Here is a 24967-nt window from a genome sequence, read left to right on the forward strand (position 1 = left end):
ACACAAACGTTTCAAAAAGCTTTGTTATGATACAGATTGAATAGAAGAGAAGTAAAAGTTCTTGTTATGTATATTTTCAATAAAAATGTTTATTTTTTGACGTTTTTGAGCTCAGAGCCAGCAGACCAAAGACACAAAGTGAAGCTTTTAAACTCTGCAGGTTACATTCTGAGCCGCTCTGAAGAAAAACAAAAAAATCCCTGAAAATGTTATATCTCCATATGGGCTGTGTGTGCCCTGTAACACGCAGCACACCTTCACTTGCTCTGTTTTCCTACATCTGTTACATTAAAACACCAGTTTTGAGGAGCAGAAATATGTGTGGCCACTGACTCCCAAAAACAGCTTGATGGATGCGGAGCCTTGAAGCTGTATTCACAGTCGCTTTGTTCACTGTTACTGCAGAAATTCACATGCAATGTGTGGAAAATGTGTTGGAGAAAACTTTGCTCATTGGTAGGTGGTCCCTCAGTGTTGCCCACATTGGTGTTCACTGTTTCAGGAATGTGGACGTCATCCTCTGAGTTTTACCTTAATGCAAAATAAGGAATGCATTTACAGAGTGCTGTGCTGGCAGAGCCTTAGTTTTTATTGTAGCCTATGTATTCTATAGACTGGCATCACCTCGTACAATGTATCTTTATCACGCAGTAGCATCTATGCTGGAACAGGTTATGCAGAACAAGGGAAAAGGTGCAGATTTGTTCTGCATTAGTAACAGATGGGTGGGTATAAGTTGAACTTATGATATTTGACGAGATATTATGTCTATAATGTTTGAGGGAATTAATGAATAAATCAGAAGATGAAATAGTGAAAGTTTAAAAACCGCATGATGGCTATTCTTTAGAAATTGTCACCGACATTGTAAAATAATATGCCTTCTTGAGAAGAATGTGAGAGCGTCAGAGTATTTACTGATGCAATTTGAAATAAAAATGAACAATAACAGCTGATCCTTCTCTTTTTTTACACCATGTGTAACTGTAGGAGTGAGCGTTTCCTGAGAGCACGGCAGACTCGGTACGTCTGTCTGCACCGGTTATGACTCTGTGTTTTATGTGTTTCTGGCATGCGCTGCATTATTAAGCTCTCTCAGTCCTTGAGACCACTTTGCCAGTTTTCTGACAGTTTACAACTTTTAAAAGTGAGTGTGTTTAGCAACTGGCATTATGTAAGCAGAGAACCTGCACTCCAATGATAACACTAGGCTTATATGGCAGGCAGTGGGAAATCTCCATCTGAGACTTAGCCTCCATGGATGAGAGATTAATACTGGCAGCTCTGGGTCACAAAAGAGCACAACCCATTTGTCCTTCAGGGCAAGTTCATCCACATGGAATGCTGGTGGTAAAAGTGAAATTAAATTTGATGCTGGCTTGCTAAGCGTTCATACTCTTTTACTATTGAGCTATGCTACTTCAGGACATCGTATTTAAGAATGTGATTTGGCACTATTTTGCTGGCCTTGGAAAGTGTTGGAAAAAATAAAGACTCACACATGTGACATCCTGAAAGGTGTTACTCTGTTTCAGAAGGATCAAATTATTGCTCCATATCAAGCAAACTAAACATGGAAGGAAGTTGCTGAAATGACTAAAACAGGGTCAAGAACTTTGCAACATATTATTAAAAGTTGGAAAGACGGTGGTGAATGATAATCTATGGGGAAGAAATGGAGCTAGATGAATTAAATGATTGTGATTGGAGTAAAGAAAATCAACGGTAGAACTCAGAGCAATGTTTAATATTAAAAGTAAGAGCATTTTCACATGAAGAGAACTCAAAGTAAAAAGCTCAAAGTAAAAAGGACTAAACAGCTGTGTAGGCTCAAGAGTACCACTTAGCAGTGAGGCTAAATGAATAAAAAAGGGTTCAGTTTCAGGGGCGGTTTGTCCATAAGGGCGATCGGGCGATGCACCACCAAAGGGAAAAAAGAGGAATTTTTTTTCTGTCATATTTTCCCACAGCGTTATGGTGGTCGGGACAGTTCTAGACAGTTTCAGCTGCTCTGTTTGTCACTGTCCAATCAGCATGAGGCCGTGCTCCGTGAGGTACCGCCCATTTGGGGCAATTTCGGTCAGGTTGAAAAACGCCCCAACTGCTCCCATTGACTAATGTAAAATCAGTTTTTTTCAAATTTCTGGCGTTACAATACAATCTGTATGGGTTCCGGGAGGGCTCGCCCCAACATGCTTTAGATATCTCTCCATGTTCAAAGGTATTTGAAGGGAAGCTGATTACCTGCTTACTAGTATGTGGCAAATGTGGCTAAAGGAAAATCTTTATCTTGCAATCTAGTGCTTAAATGCAGTGTTGGTATTGTGAGTTGACCAGAAAAAAGACTAATTGTGACAGGAAGTGTTCAGTTTGCTTGGTAATATAAAGATTGGACTTTATAGCAATGAAAAAAGAATGAGTCCAGATTCTTTTTTCAGGCACAGCAGGAGCAGGGTAAGAGTAGCAGCGGACGAAGTGTTGCTCCCATCATGCTTTGTGCCTACTCTACAAGTTCAGGTTCAGCACCATCATTCATTCATTCATTGTGAGAATGCATTAAGCATTCTCACTATTAAGTTCCCTTTATTATTATTCCGCCAATTTTCGGCATTCAACTACTTGAGCATACTTTCAGCTATTTCAACAAATTTGGTATCAAAATGTTCAGCTCTTTCAGCACATTACTGCTATTATTTTTGGTATTTCAAACTTTTAAACTTTTTAAGATATTAAGCTTTTTGTTCAACTTTTTTCCCCATTAAAAGTAATGGTAAATCTTCAAATCCTTTCAAATCCTTCAAATCCTTTCAAATCCTTTCAAATCTTAACTAGTTCAGCATACTTTCAGCTAGAGACACCATTCAAATTTTAAAATGTTCATAAGATATTCAGCTATTACACAATGTTTCATCTTTTAAAAATATTCGGCCAATTTTGAAATATGACAGTTTCAAAAATATGAAAATTAAGTTCTTCAAATCCTTATCTTCAAATCCTTTCAAATCCTTCAAATCCTTTCAAATCCTTTCAAATCGTAACTAGTTTAGCATACTTTCAGCTAGAGACACCATTCAAATTTTAAAATGTTCATAAGACATTCAGCTATTACAAAATGTTTCATCTTTTAAAAATATTCAGCCAATTTTGAAATATGACAGTTTAAAAAATATGAAAATGAAGTTCCTTCTTGGATTTTAGAGTGAGACATTCAGCAGTGCTGATAAGTTTCAACTTTTCAAACAAATTACTGTAACTTTCATACAGTTTAACTGAGAGAAACAAATTATACCTTAAAATGTAGGAAAACTTGTCCTCTTTCAGCCAATGTAACTCCTAAAGAGCTCACATGGACAGATTTTGAACTATGAGCCTTTAAGCTTGAACTAATTCTCAAATTCTGACGAAATCTGCCATTTTTTAATCAGCTTGAAGTGTTTCAAACTGCTTCGATTTAAATATAGTTCACTCCACAGATGTAAAACTACTTTGCTAACTTTCTCTAAGCCTTCTGCTTCTAATGGTATTAAAATTATTTTTCTAGCTGCTCAACTTTTCTCACAAGATGTATTTGAAGTCAGTGTTCGGCGTCATTTCTCTCCCGCGATCGGCGGGCGGCCGTCTCATCTCTCCATATATGTTGTGTGTGTTCAAACTGCTTCGATTTAAATATAGTTGACTCCACAGATGTAAAACTACTTTGCTAAGTTCCTCTAAGCCTTCTGCTTCTAACGGTGTTAAAATTATTTTTCTAGCTGGTCAACTTTTGTCACAGGACGTGTTAGAAGACAGTCTGCGCCTCAGATTTGTCCTGCGGCTGCAGCAGCTGTGCTCTGTGTCTGTCTGTGTTGTCTTTAAATAGGTCATATGCACTTCCAGTTTGACATAACGAAATGGCCTAATTGCATCACTAGCGCCCTTTCGTGTGGGCGGCCCGGGTTCAATCCCCAGCATGTCAGATCAAATTTTAAATTTTTTTAAATTTTTTTTTTATAACTATTTAAGCATACTTTCAGCCATTTCAACTGTTTCTTGCTTAAGTTTATCTTCAAATCCTTTCAAATCCTTTCAAATCCTTCAAATCCTTTCAAATCCTTCAAATCCTTTCAAATCCTTCAAATCCTAACTTCTTCAGCATACTTTCAGCTCGAGACACCATTCAAATTTTAAAATGTTCAAATCTTTTAGCTTCTTAAGATTTTTTTTGCAAGGTAATTCAGCTCATGCATTCTCACAGCTGTTTCGCAGGAACAGCTCTTTCTAGTTTTCTATACCCGCTTATTCCAATTCAGGTCAGCTGTCATTGGGCGAAAGGCGGGGTACACCCAGTGCATCACAAGGCCACACAGAGACAAATGAGACACAACCGTGCACGCTCACCACAACCGTGCACGCTCACACTCACTCAGGGACAATTTAGAGACACTGACTGACCTGACATGCATGTTTTTGGGTGGTGGGAGGAGTACTCGGAGAGAAGCCATTCATACACGGGGAGAACATGCAGACTCCACATAGAAAGGCCCCAGCCGGGAGTTGAACCCAGCGAGATCGTTATTCAGAAAGCACGAGTCCAGACCTCATTGAGTATCTCTCTTCCATCATAAATACAAGAGCCCAAAAATATTGGCCCAAAAAAAAATGCAACTCTGGATGGAAATTAAATGTGTCATTTATCAAAATGAGGCCATGGCAAATGCATGCCATTAGCAAAACTAAAGATGGCAACCGTCACAATGTATAATTTAATATGCAGCGCACCGTAACAATCTCAAAATGCTGCTGTTACAATTAGACTTGAACGCCTGAATTATTCTAAGATGAATGTGATATTATTCTGGAATAACCCAGAGTGGATTTAGTTTTTCTCATCAAACGATGATTGATCTAGCTGATGTTCAGTCTTGCTCTGTAAGCAGTGGGGGCAAAAGTTTCAAAATCTGGTGGAATCAGGCTTCAGCAGGTAGGTTAGGGTGGATCACTGCACGCATTACCGGACAAAGATCTGATATTTGCAATGAGTTTCTCTCTAACAGTCAGTGCAGCTTTAAATCTGAATGGAATTATTTTTCCTTAAAACACTGCTTTTAGAAAATAATAATTGTAGCTATCTTGTCCTTTTTCCCAATTCTGAACTACAGTGATGGCAGTTCACAAAACAGTTATGTAAAGCATCTGTGATGGATTTCTGGAAATGTTTCAGGAGCCACTGAAAAAAGATGCGTTTAACAGCTAGGATGAGGGCTTCAAAAGTCTTAACCTCACTCCACAGTGCTGTAAAGATAATGTTTTCTTCTCAAAAGAAAACCCTTCCAAGTATTTTTGTTATTAAACTGAAGCATTAATGAGTTCAGCGTTTATGACATGAGTCAAACATGCTAGCTGGTTAGCCTAACTGCCTAATTAGAGCTTCCCTTTGACAGGTTTTGATTGGTCAGTTAATTGTGGGTTGGGAGAGATGTCAGTTATTTGCTATGGACTTATTGGAAATTCTTATATTTGCAGTTATTGTTATTATGTCATAAGCATCATATAATAGCGTATTTTTCCTCTCTCTCACTCACATTCACAGACTTATCAGCTGTCGTCTGGTTCATTGCATAAGCTACAGCACCCGTATGATCTTTATGTAATGTACAGAAACTAAGTCTCTGTCCTTGATGCATATGCACAGTGACTCTCCTACACAAAGTCATTTATGTTTGTTCAAAATGTTGCTACATTTTTCGGTAGGTACGTCTTTGAAAATAAAGAAAAATGCTTAAAGTCATAAAAAGTTAGTAAATCTAGTTAATGACAGTGAGATCTAATGTGTGTCTAGGTGTGTGTGTGTGTGTGTGTGTGTGTGTGTGTGTGCACTGGTTTTTCTGACTATTTGCTTGAAATTGTGACTGTTGGGCGACAGAAAGGTTTTGGTCGGGGGCAGCTCGATTGCCGATCTCCATCATCAGATTTCCATGGTTTTTAAGTAGAAACTAATGAGTTTGACACGTATACTCATCAGGATTTGGGAGGGATTTTTTATTTATCTGTAAAATATGACAACCACTACTGACAGTTAAGATTTGAGCTCCAACCTGGTGCTCATCTCTCTGTGCTGAGTCAGCCTGTTGTGATAATGCATATATGAGTGTTCCCATTCCTGATTTGAAGGCTTTAAAATGCTGCAGGCTGTGGATCGAAGTAATCTGTCTTTCTGCCAGGTGCGACGTTCCGCTAAGCGGGACTAAGCGCTGTTACCATTCATGGTATGAACTACGCTACAGTTCATGCTGCCCATGCATCATTTGGTGACTGATTCTGAATGAAAATATGATGCTGTGTCCCCTTGCACTTCATGAAATGTGTATGATGAACAACATCAACCTGCCTCTCTCTTTTTATCTTGCAGGCGACACGCCTCATTGCCGGTACAAGTCTCTGAGATCCCTCTAAACCTTATTGCCCCTCCATGTAGAAGGAGTTACCCCTGTCGCAAATGGAAGTCTGCATCTTTCGGGTAAACTAAAGGCTTTTATCTTCATTTATTAGACCACAGCGTCATAGATACATTTCCTGACAGCCATTACAGCAGTTTGTTTGCTGGTGGTGCTGGTTAGCTGTTTAAAAGGGCTTTTCTGATCAGTCCATTTCCCAAACTGTTCTTGAGTGCGTTTTTTTACAGCCTTTTCTTTTGAAGCCTTGAAGATTTCCACTGCCTATTGCACAAAAAGCTGGCAGGTGGCCTCAACCTAAAAAAATCCTCTCAGATAGAAAAATTAACAACAGCCATTACGACCAGAGCTGTGAAATTGAAACCCAGTGGGTTGCAGACTTTTAGAGAGAGAGAGGGCAAGCATCTCCTCCTTCCTTTTCTCTCCAACTTTCTGTAGTGTGAGGAAATATTCTTCGAAAACGAGTTACCAGCTTTGCTGTGGTGCTACAGCTTTACTGCCGGTCATTGCCATCAGAATGTTTGCATGAAGCATCCTTGGCCCTGCGGCACAGTAAAGCCTGGCTGTTGACTGCAGCCATCTTTTCTGCAGATGCTGCTTCCTTGGAGTTCATTACAGCTGCTCAGCAAGGCCCTGAGAACTGCTCTGCAAATGAGGAGAGATGGGAGGAGATGAAAACCCTGAGAGTGTTGAGCAGTAGGACATAGGCTTCAAAAGCTTCATGGCAATTTCAAAGGTTTTATTTTTATTCTTGACTTGCTATATCTATGCAGTATCCAGCGCTGAGCATGCTCTCCATGTTTATTGATTCTAATTAGCTGTAGAGATGAAGAGAGTACGAAGAATGTGTGCTGCATACTTGTGATTACAGTGAGGTCTCAAGCTGTCCTGCTCTATTAGCCAGTATTTGCCACAGAACACGAAGAACAACTGCACATCAATTGCAATTACCCAGGGAGCTCTGCTCTGGATAGAGTTGGGGTCAGTCTGGAACTTACAATAGGAGGCAGGTATGTAGATTGGATAATTAATGCAATTAATTTAAACCCCTCAGAGGCACAGATGAAGTGACATAATGATGGAGGTAAAAAATACACCGTGTATCGGGGTATTGTACAGTCAATAAGCTTAAGAAAGAAATGATCCTCAGGTATAGCATCAAAGGTGTCAGCGTCAGGAAAATGTAACAGCGAGCGATAAGAGTTGGGGTGCCTCTCTTTTTACGTTGCCTTTTTTTCTTTTCTTTTGCATTATTTACTTCATACTTCGATTGAACAACTTACTCAGATTCATTGCATTTCTGTAGGATACTCGCACATTTATAAACTGAATCGGAGAGAGTAAGAAAAGTGGTTGATTAGATGGTCAACGTAGTGTCTGTGCATCATGCACTTTAAGCAGTTATAAGCTGTTGTAACATACCGCTCAATTCTTTTTACATTGCACAGCATTCTAACTCATTACTGCATCCATGGTCTGTTATCTGTTTTTATATTTTATACACACCAAGTTTACTGTTTTTTCCTACTTTTTTTGCACATAATAGCATAGATTTTATATTTTATACTTCTTTTAATATTTTATTCTTTTAAGACTTTTTTTATTCAGTGTTTACTGTTTATTTTATTTTTTACTGTGTTGTTAAGGAGACCGAGAGTCTAAATCAGAGTCACGAAATTTCAATTCTGAATATGACGGAGTATGTCTTACAGAATTGACAATAAAGCTGACTTTGACTTTGACTCCACAATGTGTGATGGCTGCTTTGGCCCACAGCAGAAGACACAGCAGCATCACGATAAAAGCTCAAAAACCTCACTGCTGGGGCTCCAAAGTCATTAAAGTGTGAGTTAAGAATAAATAAATTGTTATCTCAGACATCTCAGAGAAATGTGTCACTAACACATCCATCAAGTAAATGGAATGAAATCTCAAAATTATTGGAAAATTAGTCGCTGGGAGCTATCCGCCGAAGACCCCCCTCAGATCAGCTTAAATGGACCTCACTACAGGGCAAAGAACAGAGTTCTTTTTAAGGAAAGTAAACTGCTTAGATGTGAACACAGTGTTTTCATAGCTAATGTGCTGCTGAGCTGTTGCCTTTTACACAAACAGCAGTTACAACGAATGATGCCATCATCTTGGACTAAAGAATGTGTTCCTTTTTAACTGTGTTCCGCTCCATTAAATTCAGCAGCCAGCTGCAACCTAACTGCCTTCTTATTGTTTAGCTACAAGACTGAACCAACACAATAAAGTATGAAAACAAAGAGTTCAAAGATGATCATGAAAGATTAGACAGTATGATATAAAACAATGGTATTTTCTTTTTAGAATGCAAATGAATGCTTTCAGTCTTGTGCATCTAGATCAGGGGTCTTCAACCTTTTTCAGCCCGAGGACCCCTTGGACGAGAGACAAACAGAACAGGGACCCCCCACATGTAATTCATTTTTTTAAATGTGTCACATTTTAAACCTGGCATATAATAACTATTATATTTACTTTATTGTTGTAACTTGGAACATTTTATTGAAACATTCTCCTTAATATGCACTTATTAACAGAAGTCAATTATTTTCTTCTAGTACAGGCTGCCAATAATCCTGAGCAGTTTTAAACTCCACAGAGCTACATGACTGTGGATAATATATACATTTTTCATTGTCAGCTATGTAATTTTTCCATTAATTTGAAGTTCTTTTTTAAAGGTTTTTGCTTTCTAATGAAAGATGACTTGGGGTAACTGCCGACTCAAAGCCTTTATTGTCTGATTGTGTTTGTCAGTGTTCTGTCTACCCAAGGGTGGGAAGTCTTGATTACTTCCACTTACAGCTCATTCAGATGGTATGAATTAGAGAGCAGGTAGTGATTTGTGTAAATGGCTTATCTGTTAACTTCAGCATTTGGTTAATTCTCTCCTTTGTAGTGACGGCACCATTTAGAATAGAACCTGATGTCACTTTATCCATCTCCAGGGTTTCATCCATGTGCACTCTGTCTACAATGACGCTTGTTTGCAAACCTGTGATGGTAATAGTGTTTCTTGGACAATAGAGACAAATGACAAATGTGCTTCAGCATGGAATAGTGTGATGGCAGAGTTTATTTTGTTCTGTAAAGCAACAAGGGACGGACTCTGCAGTCTACCTCACTGGTTTATAACTGAACTTTTGGAATTCCTGCCGTAAAAGCAAGCGATTTTCATCTGATATGTGTTCATCACGACAGAAAATCTAATCGAATATACTTTTGCATCGGTAGGCCTCGTAGTGCACCAACATAAAAAATGGAGCGCACCTCAGCCCCCTTACGTTGCACGAAAAGGCATTGGTCAAACTGAGACCTGGCCGCCGGCCCGGGAAATTTGATATTACGTCAGAGACGAACTATATTGTGAGACTTACGTGCCAGTCGGAGCTTCTGTCACTCACCAATGACTGACACTGAATAAAATTGAGAAGAGAATATAAAGGAGGCAGAAATGCCAAAAAGGAAGAGGCAGCAGAAAATTGAAAAATCAAGTCAAGTTGTTCAATGACCAAATAAAGTTTTTACAAATCATAAAATGTGTTTTAAAGACCCTCTTTAGAATAATTCCATCCAGATTTGAGCAGTGTAACAATTGTAGTTTCCATACAGGACCTAGTTTAGGGCAATCAAAATGCAGTGAAATGGCCCTTTATGCCCATCCATTTAATTTGCGAATCGGATGCCAACTTCAGCGTCGTATCTATGGGCTTGATGGGGCGCTCATGTGCCACCCCTGGAACACCCCCACATTTAAAATCACTGCTCCAACCCTGCCATACCCCCCTTAGCCCAACCAACCTAAACAAGTCTTTTGTTTAAAAGGTGGAATTTCTAAAAAAAATTAGCCAAAAAACTTTAAATAAAGTATTTGTCAAGTCTGACAGCATTTGAAGGGAAAGTTGTTATAGCTGCTATGAATGTCAGCAGGCAAGGTCAGGGCAAAAAGGAGAGCAGTGAGCCATGAACTTTACTAATGGGATTATAGGTGTATGCTGTTAGCATGCACACAGTTGGACAGTCTTTTGCCAAAGCCATCTCCTTCCACCAGTTTTGCTGATGAAAAGGATTTTTTCTGTTACCTGGATGAGTATTAAAATGGAAAATGTCTGGAAAACCATACAAATTAGCTTTGGGAAGGAGTGGGGTGATGGTGGGCTCCCCCATGCTGAATATGTCTTATTGGTAAATAATTGAAGGGGCTCTACAGTTTGTATCCGACCTGTGTGTGTTTAATCATATGTACTGCACCTCAACTGTCAGTTGAGAGAACTCTCACATGGGGGATTTACTGACATGAGATTTGTGTTAACATGACCGAGGTTATACACGTAGCGGTATTCTGAAGATATTTACAGAAAGATTTGTTAATAAATCATTCCTGGCCTGATTTATGTGACATTATAATAAAAAATATGGCAAAAATTGATGTTGTTTAAGCTATGGACAGTATATTTTGATTTCCTACCAACCTTAAATGCAGTTTTATGATTTGAATGATTAGTACATTTACAGTGAAATTCAAATACTTCTATCCAGTATTTCTACACTAGTGCTGCAAAAGAAAGCTCTGGGGTATATGTTGCACAATCTTACGGTGACCTTTAGCATGTTGACGGAGCCTCATTGACCTGGAGTGAACTTCTGTTCAACTTTTGAATTTAATCAGCTAAACCTTTAATGTCACCTGTAAGTGAGACATTTGAATAATTTCTCAGTAATCAGTAGCTTGATGAATTATTTGCCATGATGGAGTGTGTTTTTCAGACATGAATTCTTAATTTAGTGCATGAACGGATTGGTAGAAGAAAGTGTTCCATTTCTTTCGGCTCGTGATGTGCTGAGATGGATGGCGAATGACTGGTTTACCGAAAGCACAATAACCCTTGATGAGTGGCTGCGTTGCTTTGTCTCAGAAATGGGGAGGGTGAGGTTGTGTGTTTGAGTCTCCGTTTCACCTACGTACACTTTGATGTTCGCTGGCTCAGGGATGCATCCGTCGCCTCCCTAATCACAGCCTGATCATTAAACTTCTCGGTGCCTTATGGTGCCATCCTGTACCTTCTCTGTCTCTGCTGCACCACCGGTCGTCATCCAAAAAACTTGTAAATGTTTTTTAAAAAATGAACTAAATTCTTTCCCACTAACATTAGGGGATTTAAACAGCTCTGCAGCCGCAGTGCCTGATAGTAATGCTGCTGTTTCCGCTCAGTCTCGGAGGCGGCCATTGTTTTGTTTGTAATTAAAGTCATGTTCAATTTTCTGCATGCTGTCACAGCTATGGGGAAAATGAAGTTGCAGATTGCTCTTTGCATCTGTGTGATTGTTTGTGATGCAGCATTGAACGCATTCACTTGGAAGAGATTTAGTAATAACCACAATGCCTGTCACCAGAGCTTGGGGAATATTTATAGATTTCTGAGAGTTCTTTGCCCCAGTTGTATTCATTTAAACACAAGCAGACATTAGCAGAAATACTTTCTGTAGCCTTCACTGAACTAATCGTTTGCACTGTTAATTACTAATGAGTGTTCGGCTTCCCACTGTCTTTCTTTCTTTCTTTTATTCATTTAATGGCTTTCAGGGGCCTAAATGTAAAGTTAATTTTGGATAAAACTAAAGTTTTGTGTTTTTTTAGCATTTGTAAGAAACCAATTCAAAATTATTGATATCTAATTTAGAATTCAGTCTGTTGGGATGATTTTAATTGTGGATAAAAGCAAGCAAATATACATGTTTGGGAGACACAGACAGTTTGTATCTGCTTCGAGGTGAAGCACACCAAATGCTGCCTTAAGGCGAGACACGGCAGGCAAAAACAGTGATTTCATGCAGTGGTCAATTTTTAGATTTTGGGCCAGTCTACTCCTTCAATATGTGTTATTTCAAAACATAGATTAAAATGTTTATTTCATCACATTTTGCTTAAGTTTCGCCCAAATTTACCAAAATTAATTCCCCTATTTAAATCTTTAAAGCTGCTGTCGGCAGGTTTTCAAAATTCCGAGTCTAAAGTCGGAAAATTCGAACTGATACAACTTTCAGGTCCCTCCCCCTCTGTGGACGAGGTTGTGCACGTGAGTTCACACCAGTGTCCGCGCACACAAGCTGGGGCAGACTCACGCTCAGCATGGAAGACGTGGTTGGTGACTGTTCTGCTCAGATAATAGATAAATAATAAACCTAACGTGATTGGTTAAAAACAGCCGGGAGCGCTTGATTTTTGCAAGCACGATTACAGGCTTTAGAGGGAGCTACAGAATTCGGGATTTTTCCTAAACAGCCTATTTAATATTCTACTTCCAGAATCCCATGACAGTTCAAGCTAATATGACTAAAAAAAAGTTGCCGACGGCAGCTATAAATGCCGTTTTCTCAAAATCAGTTTTTGGTGTTTTTCCGGTATCAATATTTCAGCCTATGGAGCACCTACTAACACCAAACTTTCCAGTTATACACGTAGCGGTATTCTGAAGATATTTACAGAAGGATTTGTTAATAAATCATTCCTGGCCTGATTTATGTGACATTATAATGAAAAAATATGGCGAAAATTGATGTTGTTTAGGCTATGGACAGTATATTTTGATTTCCTAGGAAATGAAAGCAGATATCCTGAAATCCCTCTGTAATTTTCTTGTAATTTCGTGTGTAAACAAAATGAAAAAAATAATTTTGCACCTGGCTTTATCATATGTTCAGATCTATCTTCTGGAAATATATGCAAATGTGCGCATATTTAATGAGATAATGCCTGATTTGCATAATTAAACATACAAATTTCTAAAACTTGTAATACATTTTTTTTCATACTTGTATAAGTAATCAACTGAGGAAGTTTCATGGTGATATCTATTATTATAAAAATATTAACTTATTCACTTGTAGTGTCTCGCCTTAAATTGCAAATGTGTTTCACTTTATAAAGTGATGTGAAGTTATATGATGCAAGGGGTGCAATCATTGTTTCTCTGAAACACTGGGAGCTGCTGCTGTATCTAACTGACTGCAAGTAAAGACAATACCATTTCTGAGTCTGTAACTCAGTTAAGATTGAGATTTGTTAAGCATCGGTGTATAACTTCCAAGTCACATCAAATAAAGCATGACAGCCTTTCAGGCAGATTGAAAACTTTAAAAAAAAAAAAAAAAGCTTTTTAAAAGGCTAATGCCATGTTTTTCCATGTTTTCTGTCTCATCTTCATCTTCTTTTATCACCTCAAACGTCACCCAAAGTTAGAAAAAGAGATATACGCATGTTTTAGTATTTTTATGATTTCCTTGTTTGGTCGAATTCTTCAGGCTGTGCCCCCCAGATGGAGCATGCATGTTATCTACCATGACCATTTCAAAAGCATGAGTTTTTTGGTTCCACAAGAAACATGTTATGTACTGTACTTTTGTGAGCATGACACTTTATTTTTGGTTTGGAGATGTCTTCAAGAAAATATGTTTTTGATTGTCGAGAGCAAAAAATATTGGATTTGTTCAGTACCCTTCACAGATGACTTTTGTTTTATTTTTTGTTAAATTAACATGGTCCATTACGATGTTTCCTCCATGGGAAGACTGAAGTTGAAATTGGAGACTTTTCCAACAGTAAAAGGGCACAAGTCTGGACCTCCAGCTTTTAGGGGAAGAGGTTTCAAATGCATGTGTTGTGTTGGTATTAAGTGTATGAGCACATTTTTATACAAATATAATGGGTACACTCACTGAAAAGACAGCTAAGTGGGTTACTCACACAAGCAAGCATAGTTTGCATTTACCCCTGAACTTATTAACATGGGATTGTAGAAAAAAATATAAAGACGGTGAGGAACTTAAAGACTACATACTGTGCATTAGAGTTCTCAACGGGTCGGGTCGGCCCGAAAAACCCGACGGGACCCGCGGGTTCGGGCCGGGTTCGGGTCGAAAATATAAGCAGATGACTCGGGTCGGGTCGGTCCTCGGGCTTAATCTTTTCCGCCCAGTGAAAAAAAAAAAAAAAAAAAATGTATTAATCATCGCTCTATCTATCTATCTATCTATCTATCTATCTATCTATCTATCTATCTATCTATCTATCTACCGTAACGAAAGTCTGCATGGAGAGGGGACAGACATGACACCGCTGCGTGCACGCCTTTAGCGGAGAAGAAGATGGAGTTGGTGAAGAGCAAACTTGCTGCAGGTGAATTCACCGTCGCTACAGGAGTGGGAAAATCAGAGGTCTGGAAAGTGTATGGAGTGGTGCTGGATTCTGATGGAAATTCCACAGGTTATGTGCAATGCTCAAAATGCAAGGTGCTGTTAAAATATGACAGCAAAAAAACAGGGACGTCCAGCCTGAGCCGCCATACAGTAAGCTGTGGGCATTCGGCCACCGCCACTGCACATAAGTGCCGTAACGACCCACAGCCCGTCGGTCTCCATAGGATAACATGGGAAAACTCGACCCCCGGCGTCGGGCCGCGGGCCGGGTTCGGGTAGATAATTCATATTGATGTGTCGGGTTACATCGGGCTCGGGCTTTGAAAGCCACGGGCCGGGTCGGGTCGGGTTGTAATTTTCAGGCCTGTTAAGAACTCTACTGCGCATGATGCACAGTTAATGAGCATATTTACCAAACAGAGACATCTAGTTGTAATCTTTGTTTTGTCAGTTTGTCAAGTTGCTCAATTTCATAATCTGGATCTGATTTTGACTCAAACATGAAGGGCTGGAGTTGAGCGTTTTGCTCAAATTTTTACGTTTTTTTGCTCTAAAAGACATAGAAAAGCCTGTCAAAGTCTCTCCTGTGTTTACAAGTTGTAGCTTCTTGACAAGTGTTACAATGAGTAGTGCATAAGAGTCACCTGCATCCCCTCCCCTCCCCCTTTGGCAAGCCTCCAGGAATGCAACCAATCAGAAGACACTTCCCTAATCCTCATTCTCCATCAGACACTTCCCTCGGGAGAGAAAGTTCTTTCTCATTCTGATATATTTGCAGGCTACTGTTGAGTTATGTGTACAAAGCTCTTCTGGAGGTAACCCTCCAAGTTTTTTCAATGTCTGCTCTGACTCATTTTCTTATGTACTCACTGTTTTTGCTTGTAATATTCTGCGTGTTGTATTGATTTGAATAATTTAGTTATCATTTTATAGTCTGTTTTTAGTTTGACTGGAACTTGTGTCAGGGACTGCTGATTAAGAATACATGTTGTTTTTATTGTTTTATTTATTTTATTGTTCATTCATTTACACTGTCCCTGGCAAATCAAGTAATGAAACTGAATTCAAATATGACATGGACCATCAGAATAAGGACGTATGTGGTGTTGCACAGGCGCACACAGTTGCTCATGCTTAAAGTTGTCTGTTGTGAGCATATGTTTTGTTGTTTTTCAACCTATTTTCCAGAAACTGGTCCATAATGAGAACTGCAGAGCTTTAAAGCTACAGTTTGGGAGTTTTTAGCCAGCTGAGTTGTGCTGACTCCAAGCTCTGCAACATCACAAATCAAATATAGCTGCAAGCAGCGATATGGGGGCCTAGCAGAATGGCACAATAGGCAAGACTTGGGCTGCTCAGGAAGGGGTCATGAGTCCATGCACCAAGTTTGGCATCGATACATCAATGCATCGCAAAGATACGGCCAAATGTCCCGTTTGCGCGTCGGCGTAGACTTTGATTGGCTGCCACGGTTAAACGGAAGTGAAATAAAAAAATCCACATGATAACTTATGTGCGGCTTGGTCTGAAGATTCTATGTGCCAAGTCCCGTGGAGATTGGACAATCTCAGTGGCCTGACATGCTTTTTGAAGGTTTTCGATTCAATTCAAAATGGCGGACAATCCAAGATGGCGCAGATGACGTCATGGGGTACGTTGACCTCGTTTCTATTCAGGGATTCCAACGGTACCTCATTTGTGATATTTGGACCAAGGGGTCCAAAGATATGAGCAAAAATGCATTTTTGCTACATATAGCGCCACCTATTGGCCAAACGTCACCAAACTTCGTTGGCCTCTTTTCGTCCTGGTCTTGAGTCTGTGTTAGAACTTTGACGTCATAACATCTAATGGTTGCCAAGATATGGCCTCACTTCCGGTTTGACGGCGTCAACCTCGAGTTTGATTGGCTTCTATGGAAAATCGGAAGCCTAATTAAAAATTCCACACAATAACTTTTGTGCGGCTTGGTCTTAATAGTCTATGTGCCAAGTTTCGTGAAAATTAGACAATCTCTGTGGCCTGAAATGCTTTTTTAAGCTTTTTGATTAAATTCAAAATGGCGGAAAATCTAAGTATATGCAAATTGACGTCATAGGGTGCGTTGGACTCGTCATGATCCAAGGATTCCAACAATGCCTCATTTTTAAATTTGGACCAAGTAGTCCAAAGTTATTAGGCTGAATGCACTTTGAACTTTGACGTGTTGGTGGCGCTAGAGAGTAAGCTCTTGGGGCATGAAAATTCTTGAGTTTTAATTTGGCACTTGGCTGATTATGTGTGCCAAATTTCACAACTTTTTACCATAGCGTTCATGGGGCTGCCATAGACTTCAATTGCAGAAGAAAGTAGCCAAAATATAGCTGCAAGCAGCGATGTGGGGGTCCTAGCAGAATGGCCCAATAGGCAAGGCTTGGGCTGCTCAGGAAGGCGTCGTGATTCCATGCACCAAGTTTCGCATCGATACATCAATGCATCGCAGAGATACGGCCAAATGTCCTGTTCGCGTGTCGGCGTAGAGTTTGATTAGCTGCCGCGGTTAAACGGAAGTGAAATAAAAAAATCCACATGATAACTTATGTGCGGCTTGGTCTGAAGATTCTATGTGCCAAGTCCCGTGGAGATTGGACAATCTGCTTGGCCTAAAATGTGTTTTGAAGGTTTTTGATTAAATTCAAAATGGCGGATAATCCAAGATGGCGCAGATGACGACATGAGGTGCGTTATCCTCTTCTCTATCCAGTGATTCCATTGGTACCTCATTTATGAATTTTGGACCAAGGGGTCCAAAGATATGAGCAAAATTGCATTTTTGCTACATATAGCGCCACCTATTGGCCAAACGTCACCAATCTTCTTGGGCCTCTTACCTTAGCGGTCTTGAGTCTGTGTTAGAAGTTTGACGTCATAACATCAAATGGTTGCCAAGATATGGCCTCACTTCCGGTTTGACGGCGTCAACCTCGAGTTTGATTGGCTTCTATGGAAAATCGGAAGCCTAATTAAAAATTCCACACAATAACTTTTGTGCGGCTTGGTCTTAATAGTCTATGTGCCAAGTTTCGTGAAAATTAGACAATCTCTGTGGCCTGAAATGCTTTTTTAAGCTTTTTGATTAAATTCAAAATGGCGGAAAATCTAAGTATATGCAAATTGACGTCATAGGGTGCGTTGGACTCGTCATGATCCAAGGATTCCAACAATGCCTCATTTTTAAATTTGGACCAAGTAGTCCAAAGTTATTAGGCTGAATGCACTTTGAACTTTGACGTGTTGGTGGCGCTAGAGAGTAAGCTCTTGGGGCATGAAAATTCTTGAGTTTTAATTTGGCACTTGGCTGATTATGTGTGCCAAATTTCACAACTTTTTACCATAGCGTTCATGGGGCTGCCATAGACTTCAATTGCAGAAGAAAGTAGCCAAAATATAGCTGCAAGCAGCGATGTGGGGGTCCTAGCAGAATGGCCCAATAGGCAAGGCTTGGGCTGCTCAGGAAGGCGTCGTGATTCCATGCACCAAGTTTCGCATCGATACATCAATGCATCGCAGAGATACGGCCAAATGTCCTGTTCGCGTGTCGGCGTAGAGTTTGATTAGCTGCCGCGGTTAAACGGAAGTGAAATAAAAAATCCACATGATAACTTATGTGCGGCTTGGTCTGAAGATTCTATGTGCCAAGTCCCGTGGAGATTGGACAATCTGCTTGGCCTAAAATGTGTTTTGAAGGTTTTTGATTAAATTCAAAATGGCGGATAATCCAAGATGGCGCAGATGACGACATGAGGTGCGTTATCCTCTTCTCTATCCAGTGATTCCATTGGTACCTCATTTATGAATTTTGGACCAAGGGGTCCAAAGATATGAGCAAAATTGCATTTTTGCTACATATAGCGCCACCTATTGGCCAAACGTCACCAATCTTCTTGGGCCTCTTACCTTAGCGGTCTTGAGTCTGTGTTAGAAGTTTGACGTCATAACATCAAATGGTTGCCAAGATATGGCCTCACTTCCGGTTTGGCGGCATCAACCTCAAGTTTGATTGGCTTTTATGGTTAAACAGAAGCCTAATTAAAAACTCCACACGATAACTTTTGTGCGGCTTGGTCTTAAGAATCTATGTGCCAAGTTTCGTGAAAATTGGACAATCTCTGTGACCTGAAATGTTTTTTTAAGCTTTTTGATAAAATTCAAAATGGCGGAAAATCTAGGCCAACACAAATAGACGTCATGATCCAAGAATTCCAACGGTGCCTCATTTGTGAAATTTGGACCAAGTAGTCCAAAGTTATTAGGCTGAATGCACTTTGAACTTTGACGTGTTGGTGGCGCTAGAGAGTAAGCTCTTGGGTTATGAAAATTCTTGACTTTGGCTTTGGCACTTGGCTGATTACGTGTGCCAAATTTCACAACTTTTTACCATAGCGTTCATGGGGCTGCCATAGACTTCAATTGCAGCAGAAACGGATGAATAATAATAGGAAAAGCTACTAACACAATGGGTTCCTGCAGCTTCGCTGCTAGGACCCCCAATAATAATAATAAGAAAAGCTACTAACACAATGGGTGCCTTCGCAGCTTCGCTGCTAGGCCCCCAATTATTTTATGCTTGTTTTACACCTCTCTTATCATGTTTGTTACATAACTGAGCCTATTGAAATAAATGTGACTCGGGTAAATCTGATACATGTTAATGTGGGAATAATGATGTGATTCAGGCCACTTCATGTATTAATGGTTATACAGAAGCCGCAGTAGTTTGCTGCTCAGCTGCTGTGTGATGTAGGCTGTTTATTTGCATATAGAGCAGGTAACTGTGATCAGATCATAAGATGCTCGTGGGGACGCATTTTAATGTCAGGTGTGAACAGACATACTCAGACATAAACAACTGTTCTGCAGTCAGATCACTCAGGACAAATAACACTACCATGACCAACGTCAAACGTTCTTTGTCAAACCTGCCTTTCACAAGCCTCCCAGCTTAATGCTCAATGCAATCTAAATTCCTTCATTTCCCTTTAAGCTGTTTTTTGTGGGAATTAATATTCCAAAAGAATGGAGCAGTTTTATACAAATAAAATGCCCTGCAAATGGTTTTGCCATTGATAAAAGCACCACAAGGCAGAAATAAATCTGCATTCTAACTGATCGGATTTCCAGATCTCAGATCAGCTGAAATCAACATGGAGCTATTTTCAAACCAAAGTCCTGAGATTTGAAATCACTACACACACTGCAGATTTATGTGGTCACGTACCAGTTGTGGACTGTTACCAGCAATGTTAAACAGTCTCATGACAGATATGTCCTTCTGAGGAATTAGTCGAGAAAGGACAGTGGAAAAACAAGTGCCAGTCAAGATTTAAGCCAGAAGTCTCTCACTTTAAAAAGGAAAGGCTTTCAATTCTTTGCTCTAAAACCGATACTTCCATTTCAGCAATGGTGGTGCCTTTTCAGATCTACAAGTTGCCAGTTCCACAGGCACTAATGCGCCCCCAGACATCCATCATCACATCCTACATCAGAGATGCAGGTTTTGGAACTGAACTGAATTTTTTTTATACATTTGTTTTGTCATAGTTATGCATCTGATTATTCACCTCATTGAACATTACTAGGGGAAAATAAGATAAATGCTCTCTTGTTGCTGCATCATCATTATCTCACCACAACAGAAAAAAATGACTGGTTTATTTAATAAAAGTGTTTATTTGTGCTCTTAATGTAAGAGAAACTAACAAGCGTCCTTGGTTTACACTAATGGGTTTGTTTGTTTCACCTCAATTACTGGCTTTCATCAGTTTATTCCCTCCGCATTTCTAAAAAACTGTTGTTATGTGCCTGGCTCTGAGTTATCTGAGACACAATGTACGGAGCAACAGCGTTCATTCCCCTGGGCGAAAGTCAACCAGGACTGGAAGCTGGCAGCAGGGAAGGAGCGCTAATTCATCAACGTTAAAGGCTGGGTAATGGGGCCGTGTCAGTGGCCGGACTATCACAGACCCGACGCCTCAGAAATTGAGTTAATTAACTTTCCATCGGCTGCGTATAAGCTCTGCTGACAGGTCTGGATGCAGCCTGCGGAGTGTGGATATGTGAGGTCTGGACCTCAGTCCTGCTAGGAGGCTGGGCTCTTCTGACAGAATTGACACTTGGAGTTGCAGGAGGACTCAGTATCTCAGTTTAGAGCTGAAGGAGTCTCTGACTGAAGTTCCTTTGATTATCACCATGTTGTGTAGAGGGTATGTGGTGTTGTCCGTTATGTTTGGCAGCTTGTGCAACATTTTTTTTCCCCACAGTCAGCTTGAGGGGCTCCAGAGCAGAGCCAGTTTCTATATTATTTTGTTTGAGTCACCAGCTCTGATGCTGCTACACAAAAGATTACTGCAGGGAAATATAACAGTTCTCTGGCATCAAAATGTTCACAGCAGGTCATTTAATTCCTGTAAGTAGGAGGAACTTGTGGCAAACTCTGCAACACTTAGATTCGTGTTTGTTAAAAACACATCATCAGTTACTGAATTACAAATATTGCAGTCTGAAATAGCAGGTTCTGGGATGGTTTTATGAAAAGTAAACCAGTGGAACATGTTTACTTTTTTCAGGACTGATGAAAGAAATGTCAAATAAGAGATTCCATCGCACCAAAAAGAAGCAGTTAAAAAGCACTTAATGAAGTAGGAAAGACAAGTTCATTTGTAGAGCACAATTCATACACAAGGCAATTCAAAGTGCTTTACATCTACATAAAATCACAAGATGGCAAATAAAATCATTACAAAAAACATCAAAATACTCATGAATTAATTCATTTAAAAGCGAAGAGTGCAGATAAAATACTTCCAGGTGTCATATGCACAGCTAAATAGAACTGTTTTCAGCCTGGATTTAAACATTGTCAGAGTTGAGGCCTGTCTCACATCTTCTGGAAGACTGTTCCAGATTTTAGGAGCATAAAACTGAAACGCAGCCTCACATTGTTTAGTCCTGACTCTGGGCAGCCTGGGACCCGTGGCTCAGTGGTTAGAGTTGGTCGTCCAATATCCGGAAGGTTGGCGGTTCGATTCCCACTCTCGCCACTCAAAAAAGATTGGTGGAACTGATAGCTGGAGGGGTGTCAGTCCACCTCCTTGTCATGGCTGAGGTGCCCTTGAGCAAGGTACCGTAACTTCATGGACGGGTTCAGCTTCATGGCTGCCCACTGCTCCAGGTTGGCATCTGTCTCTGAGTCTGTGACCCTGTGCATGTGTTTGTCAACAGGTGCCAACCTGGATGGGTTAAAAGCAGAGGACAAATTGTGTGTGGATGCATGACCAATAAATCTGATCTTAATCATATGGCTCTAACATGTCAGAGATGTAATTTTGCGCTTGACCATGAAGAGACTTGTGCACAAGCAGAGCTGTTTTAAAGTCTATTCTCTGAGCGACAGGAAGCCAGTGCAGAGACCTGAGCACTGGACTAATATGGTCGTATTTCCTGGTTCTGGTCAGGACTCGAGCAGCAGCGTTCTGGATGTACTGCAGCTGTCTTACAGCCCGTTTAGAGCCCAGTGAGCAGGCCGTTACAGCAGTCTAACCTGCTGGAGACAAACGCATGGATCAGTCTCTCTAAGTCTGGTTTAGACACTATTCCTTTGATTCTGGCAATGTTTTTTAGATGGTAAAAAGCTGCTGATGTTACAGATTTAATGTGGCTGTTAAAGTTCAGGTCTGAGTCCAATATTACCCCGAGATTTCTAACTTGATAGTTAGGTTTTAGAGAGAGAGTCTCAAGGTGACTGATAACACTTTCTCTTTGTTTCTGTGGGCCACAGACAATGATTTCAGTTTTGTCTGAGTTTAGCTGGAGAAAATTGTTTTTCATCCACACACTGATCTGTTCGATGCAGTAAACTAATTCTACCAACTAAAACCCATCTGTTTCATGTTCCATGTTTCAATGAGGAACAACTTTTCGCACATAAAATAACTGATGGAAAAGCAGCATTTGAGCTAACCATTGCTGACCAACTAAAACCCATATGTATCTGTCTGTATAGGATGCTGATTCACTACGGTTTAGGTCGGTATTGATAGGACAGCCACAGCGAATGCAGTGTATCCGCATGCATTTTATTTTTTCATGATTCCATGTGCATGTACTGAAAGTTAAATAAATAATGAAAACAATAGTATTAAGTCTTTGCGTCTGACATCAAGCAGCAAATCTTGCTTGATGGACCCTGAATATGTCACGGATGGTCTGTAGCTGGTGGTGCATGGTGGTCTAGGTGGATGGTCAGTTTCCTGGCTCTGACTGCCCACCCTCTGTCACTCTCCTCAGGCAGGTATTTGCCTATGACTGGGTGGAATGCGGTGGTTGTGTGACAGACTTTCTGCACCCTGGCTATCCATCACATAACTCACTGGCATAATGGGCCCCAACAGCCTTGACGTTGGTCATGTGTTGAGGATGGACACAGGGTCCCATGGCTGCCAGTAACAGCCTGTGCTTCTGAACCTCAACCTCAACCCAATGCCTCTGTTTCACCCTGACTACACACCGAGTTATGCAACTGTCCTCCCTCCTGAAAGCTTGTTGAATTAGGAGTTAAAGGCCTATGGCATTCCATTTAAAGCTTCAATACTAATCATACTTGAATGGTGTGATAAGCATAACTATTGCGGTCTATTCTAAAAATAAATGTAGCAGGTTTGTTTGCCATCTGCCTTTTTGCTAAACAGTTCTCCTTTTCTATATCAGCAAAGCAACTTTTAAAGAGTAGGTTTGATTTTTATGTTCAATTAACTTCTTCTGGACCAAGAGCCTTTTAAGTTATTCTGTTTGGCTTAATAGTAAACTCTATATTTATTCCTGGTGATTCCAAACTTGTTCCGTTTCACAGCTATTGTGAAATTGAATGGAATGCAGCACCTTGGGACAATTCAAAGCTTAAGTAAATGCTTTTTTTTTTACAGTTGACATGCTCAGCGGTCTAGTTTGTTCCTCATTAACTTAGGTGTCTACAACGGCATTTTAAGAAGATGCAATGTGTGTATATACACAGACACACATATATATAAGTATATATGTTTTTCTGTTTAATATATACTAACCTGCACTCTGTTCTGCTCTTTTGTCTTTCTTCTTTATACACCCCATTATTTTAGTCAGTTCTATTGTGTAGCATAATAAAACCGCAAATCCCAACTGATGTCTTATTTTATAGTTGAAAGATGACACTCTCCAGATTGAGCTGATTTGTTGATAGCCATCACTCTACTTTAGAAGCACTCAGTGGAGATAAAAGTGAGTGGCGAATTGAGCGTGTCAGGGTTTTTTTTCATAAAAATGACCCTCCTGTCTGTACAGATATGTGCTATATGGGATGTCCTTTTCAATTTATCATTTTGATCATCTTTTTTTCAGTAAGCCCACCCAGTGGCTCCGACTTCACCTCCTCTCCCGTCTCATTTGTCCCTCTCTCTTTGTGGAGGTAATCGATTAGGAATTTGGCTCTGACAGATAGGTTTTCCATTCTACTCTTGGGAGTTTTCAGCACCAAAACAGACTCTTTGGGCTCTGACTTGACTCCAAGGAGAGAATGTGAGACAGTTTGCAGAGAGAGCTGCTCTGGTGGCCACCAAAAGCAACAACATTGATCCCCCAACGTTCAATTCATCATGCCCATGAAGACGACACAAAATCTTCTCCACATTTTCCACTTCAAAGGAACACTATGAAATCAAATACCACAAAGTGACGCTTAATTGACTTTTTACAAATCCCCAGCTGGTCTTACTGACACAATATGTTCACCACCCACGTTGAGATTGTTTCTGACAAGATAGTTTTTTCTTTCTGTCTAATCCTCAAATTAGAAAAAAATAGTTAACAAACAAAATCTGTAATGAAGAGAAAGAGCCTCATTTAACTGTTTAACCTATTTTTATTTTTTGCATTTCAGGCCTACATCACATTGACAAAAAAAGATTAGAGGCTAGTATATTTCTATATGTATATGTACATGTATATATATACATATATTACTTCAAACAGATGATGTCAACAAATTATTTAAATAATGATTGAATGATTTGTGTGCAAAGATGGGCAATGGATCTCCAGTTTGTCAACAAATGTCTGAGAAATCCACTGAACTGTTTAAATTGAATGTTCCTCAAAGAAAGATTGGAAGAAACTCATAAACTGGAAGAAACATATTTCTTCCTCTACACAGAACATCATAATATCAAGAGCGTAAGAACAAATTGAACAAGTAAGAAGAAGTTGGGGAAAACTGTGATCTCCTGCCCCTCAGATGGCAA

At 39.9% G+C, this 24967-nt stretch overlaps 1 protein-coding gene across 1 annotated transcript in view; it reads left to right on the forward strand.

Moving 5' to 3' along the window:
• The window catches only part of iqsec1b (IQ motif and Sec7 domain ArfGEF 1b), a 313514-nt gene that overhangs the window by 106351 nt on the left and 182196 nt on the right, over nucleotides 1-24967 (forward strand). Inside the window, exon 2 of the mRNA XM_075461869.1 lies at nucleotides 6389-6496. Within this exon, the coding sequence (XP_075317984.1) occupies nucleotides 6389-6496 (108 nt within the window). The remainder of the gene's footprint in view (nucleotides 1-6388; nucleotides 6497-24967) is intronic.

The sequence above is a fragment of the Odontesthes bonariensis genome, chromosome 3 (assembly GCF_027942865.1).
Source record: "Odontesthes bonariensis isolate fOdoBon6 chromosome 3, fOdoBon6.hap1, whole genome shotgun sequence".
In the NCBI taxonomy this organism is placed as follows: domain Eukaryota; kingdom Metazoa; phylum Chordata; class Actinopteri; order Atheriniformes; family Atherinopsidae; genus Odontesthes; species Odontesthes bonariensis.